Here is a 7,500-nt window from a genome sequence, read left to right as displayed (position 1 = left end):
ACCCTTTCTAGTATTTTTTTTTCTATAGTCCTTTTCCCTCCTTATTTTTTTTCTTCCTGCTCCATCCTCGTCTGCCATTCTCCTTTCCTCATTCCCTCCTCCATTTTCATGCCACCTTTAACCCTTTTTTCGTCATTCCCTCTCTCCTTAGCCTCTTCCACTTCCATCATCCTTTCCCCCCTTTCTTCAAAGCATTTTCCCTTTTCTTCCCAGCAGGCAAGCGAGAGGCAAGGCAGAGAATCCCGCCCTCACACAAGTCACGGCAACTCGAGACGACCTGCAGCTGGGCGAGTCACGACCCGACTGGATGAACTACAGGCCACGCAGGTCAAAATGATCGAAGATATCCAGGAAATCTTGAGGAAAATTCGGCTATCGGAGGCGAAGGAGAGAGCTAAGGAAGATGAAGAAAGTAGGAGAAGGAGAGAAGAGAAGGAAAGGAGGGATAGGGAAAGGGAAGAAGAAAATGAGAGACGAAGGAAGAAGGAACAGGAGGAAGAAGAGGCATCTTTGTTCGTAAAGTCCCAGGTTGGTTTGAAAGGAGCGAAGGTTGAGAATGAGGAAGAGGAAGAGGAAGAAGAAGAAATACTGCCAATACTTAAACCAATTAAATCAAAAACAAAGACACAGTATAGAAAAAGGAAATAGGTTTTCTTTTCTATAAACAAGATAGCCGTAGGTTGTTACATGCAAAACAGATGGAAACAAAGACGCTAACATGCACAACGCTCTTATTGGAATCAAAATGACTCTCCCTCTCTCCCTCTCCGTCCACCCCCCTTTCTTTCTCTCCCTCTATTTCTCTTTCTCTCTCTCTCTCTCTCTCTCTCTCTCTCTCTCTCTCTCTCTCTCTCTCTCTCTCTCTCTCTCTCTCTCTCTCTCTTTCTTCTTATTAAATTTTCATAGTTTAAGCACCCGATAAAAATGTTTATAGAAATCGTATCACTGTTGTGTATCAATAATAAAGCTTGAATCAAAACATCCAGACGTTGCTTTTGTTTTCCCTCGATCTTTTGGTCATCATATATATATATATATTATATATATATATATATATATATATATATATAATATATATATATATAATATGGGTGTGTATATATATATATATATTATATATATACATATATATATATATATATATATATATATATATATATATATATATATATATATATATATAATATATATATATATATATATATATATATATATATATATATATATATATATATATATATTATATATGTATATATATATATATATATATATATATATATATATATATATATATATATACATATACATATACATATACTACAAATATATTTATATCTATATATACATATATATAGATAGATAGATAGATAGATATAGATATATATGTATATAAATATAGATATATATAATATATATATATTTATATATAATATATATATATATATATGTATATGTATATATATACATATATAGATATATACATATATATATGTATATGTATATATATATATATATATATATATATATATATATATATATATATATATATTTTTTTATTTATGTATATATACATACACATAATGATAATTATTATAATAACAATAATGGTACTGATGATAACAACAATGATAATAATGATACTGATACAATATCAATTACAGTCATGAAAACAGTAATGATGATGATGAAAGTGAAGACGATAATGAAAAAGATAATAACAACAACAATAATAAAAAAAAAGATCGACATAGTTAAATGTGGGTTTTCATCCGCAGAGTTATCATCGAAATTTAATGCTATCCAGGTTTACAAGGAAAACCGAGAAAAGTTGGCGTCGAGGTATCATCCTAATGGCAAGAGGTTGAGGCTTATGTTTCAAAGATCCGTATGAAACTTTCAATAGTTATAAAGTTATGATAGTGATAGTAGTAATGATAATGAATCAATGATAATGATGATGATAATGTTAATGATTATATAACATAAGGATAATAATAACAATGATAACGATAATAAAATTATGATTATAAAAAAATGACAATGATAGTAGTAATGATAATGAGTTAATGATAAAGATGACTATACTAATAATGATAATTATAATAATAACAATAATGGTAATGGTGATAACAGCAATTATAATAATGATATTGATACTGATACCGATATCAATTACAGTCATGAAAACAGTAATGATGATGATGAAAGTGAAGGTGATAATGAAAAAGATAATAACAACAACAATAATATAGAAAAATCGATATAGTGTAATGTGGGTTGGTATCCGCAGAGTTATCATCGAACTTTAATGCTATCCAGGTTTACAAGGATTTGTGTATTTGTGTATTTTCTTGTGTATGTATTTTCTTTTCATGTTTTTATCGATTTCCTTCGTCTCCTACCTATTTTTTTTCCATGTCTTATCTTCCCTCTTCTTTCTAAGTTTGTCCTTGTTCCTCCTCTTTTCTTTGCCTGTACTTCTTCCTCTTTCTCCCTCTTCTGCTTTATAACTTCTCTTCCTATTGTTGGTGTTTTGTTGTTATCACTATCTTTATAATTTAGATATCTAACATGAATCCTTATTATCATAATTTATTCATCTCCGTGGCGCGAGGGCACATGGAACCCCACAGATTTTTTTTTTCAACTTTTAAAAAATCATGGATAGATATTAGAACAACGTTAGAAAAAGAGAAAGATGAAAAAATGTCTGAAATAACCAAGCAGAATGGTTGAGAAACAGAGAGAGACAGACTTTTATTCAAGACTGACGTAGTCGTACTTAAAATGTACCACGTGATATCTTTTCTTAGGAGTTTGTTATGGAAGTAAACCAATGATAAATAAATGGACTGACTTATTATAACAAATTGATGGACAAATGTATATATAGTAAACAAATTAATTAATTAATCTATATATAAATTAGTCAGTCAAAGATAAAACCTTTTTCACTCCCATTTATTTCCCCGAATCAAAGACAGTACAGAATTGTTGCCATACCAGAAAGTTTATATCCCAGGACATGAGAAGAGAAATGTGGTATGAAACCACAAAAACCTTACACTGAAAGTTTCATACGGATCATTAAAACATTAGCCGCAATCTCTTACCACTAGGATGATAACTCGACGCCAACTTTTCTCGGTTTTCCTTGTAAACCTTGACAGCATTAAATTTCGATGATAACTCTGCGGATGAAAACCCACATTTAACTATGTCGATTTTTTTTTTATTATTGTTGTTGTTGTTATTATCCTTTTCATTATCATCTTCACTTTCATTATCATCATTACTGTTTTCATGACTGTAATTGATATTGGTATCAGTATCATTATCATTATTATCATTGCTGTTATCACCATTACCATTATTATTATTATTATTATTATAATTATCATTATTAGTATTATTATCATCCACTTTATCATTAACTTATTATCATTACCACTATCATTGTCATTATTTTTGTAATCATTATTTTATTATCATTATTATTGTTAATATTATCATTATCAATTATATCATAATTAACATTATCATCATCATTATCATTAATTCATCATTATTACTACTATCACTATCATAATTTTATAACAATTGAAATTTTCATACAGATCATTAAAACATTAGAAGCAATCTCGTGCCATTAGGATGATACCTCGACGCAAAATTTCCTTGTAAACCTGGATAGCATTAAATTTCGGTGATAACTCTGCGGATAAAAACCCACATTACACTGTCTTTTTTATTTTGCTTTTGCTATTATTGTTGTTATTATTATCCTTTTCATTATCATCCTCACCCTCATCATCATCATTACTGTTTTCATTATCATTATTATCATTGTTGTTATCATCATTACCATTATTGTCATTATCATAATTATCATTTATAGCATTATCATTATCTTTATCATAAAGCAATATCATTACTAATATTGTTGTCATTATTTTTTATAATCATTATTTTATTATTGTTATTATTATCATCATCAATTATATCATCATTAACATTATCATCATCATTAATTCATTATTATTACTACTATCACTATCATGAATTTATAACTATAATTATCAATTTTATTATTGTTATTATCATTATCATTATTATCAACATCATTGATATCGTTATCATCATCACTACTATGACTATTATAATTACTATCATTGTCATCATTCTAATTTCGATCATTATCATTACCATCATTAGTATTGTCATTAATATTCATTATTGTTAATACCGTTGTCGTTACTATTGTTATTAATATTATCATTATTGACATTATCATTATCATCATAAGTAGTACTGTAGCAGAAGTCTTGATATTTTTATAAATGTTTTTATTTTAATCATCATTTTCTTCAACTCATTAGTGTTATAATCAGTATCATTATTTTTTCATTTCCCTGTTGTCATTATCTTTCTTTCTCTTATTGTATATAGTCACCATCATTATCATTGGACTTAGTATCATTATTCTCACTATTGTTATCTTTAACAACTTTGTCAATATTCACCACAACTCACACATATCTATCAGCACTAATATCATCATAAATCAAATCTACACTGTTATTATCATTAATTTTGTCGACATTATCATTATCATCCTTATCATTTCTTCTCATACAATGGTTATTAAATGGTTAAGTTGGCATTATATTCATCATCAATACCAAAGTTATTATAATAATGGTTTTATCTAAGGCATTTCCTTTGTCATACAGTAAACTCTATGCTTAGATAAGCACTTTCCATTAGTTATGTAAATTAGGAACAAACTAAATTATTGAATATTAGCATTCAATTATCGTAAGAAATGCAATTTAAGTTACTCAAGCGTGTATGTGTGTATCTATATATATGTGTTTCTGTGTGTGTATGTGTATGTGTATGATAGTAATATCAATGATTAATAGAATAACAAAAGAAATAGAAATAATGATGATATTGATAGTAGCAATGTAATATATACATAATAGTTGTACTAGTAGTAGTTATGGCATTAAGGGTAGCAATGATAATAATAATGACTATTGTGATAATAATATTAATGATGATAATCATAATAATCTTGATAATACAAATAATAAGGATAATGATGATAATGAAGATAAAAGTAATAATGAAAATAATGATAATAATGATAATAGTAATAATGACAATTTTGGTTATGATATAAATACTGATAATTATACTGCTAATGATAAGGATGATGATAATAAATAATAAAATAACAATAATAATAATGATGATGATGAAGATGATAATGATAATGATGATAATGATAATTATGATAACAATGATAGAACAATAATAATAATGATAATCATAATAATAATAATGATAATAATAATCATAATATTACTACTACTACTACTAATGATAATAATAAAATTACATTAATGAAAATACTGATAATAGGATAATGATGATGGTACTGACAGTAATGATGATAATAATAAAGATGATAATAATAATAACTATTATGATGATAATAACAATGATAATAAATTTGATAACGCTAATGATAACATTAATGATGATGCTAATGATAACGACAATGATAACGATAATAATGATAATGATAAAGCTATTAATAATAATGATGTTAATGATAATGATAATAATAATAATTGTAGTAGCAGTAGTAGTAGTAGTAGTAGTAGTAGTAATAATGATAAGGATTATCATAATGATGATGATAATAACAATCATAATAATGATGATAGGTACTCCTTCTAATCTCATGAGTAATAAAAATGTTTAGTCTATATAAACATTTGATAAAAAATCATGAATCCTTTTCAGGCATACATTGTGTGGCACAATATAGTATTAGAATGACACTTATTCGAGTCTCCCAATGTTTCTGAGAGCAATAGGAACCCTATAATCTTTATTGCTAAGCATCAGAAGATCAGTACTTATTGTCGCATCAGAATAACCCTATAGCATCTTTTTGAATACTATTATCATGTGTGCCATAACATCAAATGTATATTACCTAGAATTGTATATATGGTACAGTTTGTGCTTCAGTAGTTCACATTATTTTATTAGTACCCTACAGTTAACCCACTTACCCTGCCATAAAAATCATAGTAGCAAACCAATCTTGTCGATTAATTTTTTACTAAATGTGAGCCATGAGTAAAACTTCAAGAAATGCCCTGTTGCTGTGGGGGAGAGGAAGATGGGATAGAGGAACGATAAGGAAGGGGTAAAAAAATAATATTAGTTATAGGGAAAGCAGATAGGCCGGCTCAAGATGGTAGTCACTTCAGGGCCTGATAGATTGACAGTGTACAAGGAAAAGGGGAACGAATAGCATTGTTAGTGCAGATGTCCCCAGCCACTGAGTCCTGCAAGGTAAAGGAGTTCTGCGAGGCCAAAAGTTGGCTTTTTTCATTTAGTCCACTACCAGAAGCCTGCGAAGCAGCTGAAAGGCACTGAGTATCTAGGGAGAAAATGAGAACGAAAACCAGTGTTGATAAATGTTCCTCTTGGGTTATAGGCGTCTGAGCCGCTGGGCCCTACCCATTGTGAGAGCTCATCGACTTGAAGTCATAAGAGGGCTTTTTAAAATTCTGTCCACCAGGATGAGCCAGCACAGCTGCTGAGAGGCACTGCTCGCCCAGGAAGAAAATGTGAATGAAAAGAAATATTTGTGCACGCTCTTCCTGGGTGCACGATGTCTCCCAGCCTCTGGACCCAGTTTGATATGGCAGGTAGTCGACACAATCCCAAAAGTTAGCGAGCACAGCGGCCAAGAGATATCCCATATACAGGAAGTAGTATGTTTTGTACCCTACTGCATGGGTTATATGAACTAATAGTCCTGATTTTCTGACTGGCTGCTTGATTTGGAGGAATTGTATTTATGCTTCATCATATTTAAATGCTAAATATGAACAAAAACCACACACATGGCCCATCGAGTAAAGATAGCAAACTGGAGAGAGAGAGAGAGAGGGAGAGAGGGAGAGAGGGAGAAAGAGAGAAGGAGAGAGAGAGAGAATGTGCCTGCATGTGTGTGTGTGTTTAGTGTGCGTGCTTCTCCTATTTTCCATCCTCCATCCCTTCCTCCTCTAGTCAGTATTAGATGTTGGAATATCATAATCAGTGATATTATTACAATGTGACTGTTCTTTTGAGAGGTGAATTCAAGACTGAAAAAGTGTCCTAAAAAAAACAAATATTTTTTTTTTATAATTGCAAGTGAGTTGAGTATTATCTATGGTACTTAACACTTTTAATTTATTAATATTGAAAAGAATGACTGAATGTATATTTATAGCACTCATAGATGAAGTGCCATTGTAGATTAATTAAATAACTTCCTGTTCTTTATGACATAAGAATTAAGAAAATGTTACGTTAGTTTGGTATAAAACATATTGAAATCAATTCTAGAGATTAAATAAGATTTACAAAATATCGAAGAATTACTAAAAGGATTGAAAAATAACTGGAAAACGTTATGAAATTATT

General features: G+C 29.4%; 1 protein-coding gene across 1 annotated transcript in view; it reads left to right on the top strand.

Annotated features, from left to right (window-relative positions):
* The window catches only part of LOC122258393 (transient receptor potential cation channel subfamily M member 4-like), a 26,409-nt gene extending 25,566 nt beyond the window's left edge, over positions 1 to 843 (top strand). The window contains exon 28 of the mRNA XM_086549365.1: positions 214 to 843. Within this exon, the coding sequence (XP_086405491.1) occupies positions 214 to 648 (435 nt within the window). The 3' untranslated portion in view covers positions 649 to 843. The remainder of the gene's footprint in view (positions 1 to 213) is intronic.
* The last annotated feature ends 6,657 nt before the right edge of the window (positions 844 to 7,500 follow it).

The sequence above is a fragment of the Penaeus japonicus genome, unplaced genomic scaffold (assembly GCF_977035675.1).
Source record: "Penaeus japonicus unplaced genomic scaffold, GWHDUDI00000001_assembly GWHDUDI00000022, whole genome shotgun sequence".
Taxonomy (NCBI): domain Eukaryota; kingdom Metazoa; phylum Arthropoda; class Malacostraca; order Decapoda; family Penaeidae; genus Penaeus; species Penaeus japonicus.
This window is presented reverse-complemented; position numbering and strand designations above follow the sequence as displayed.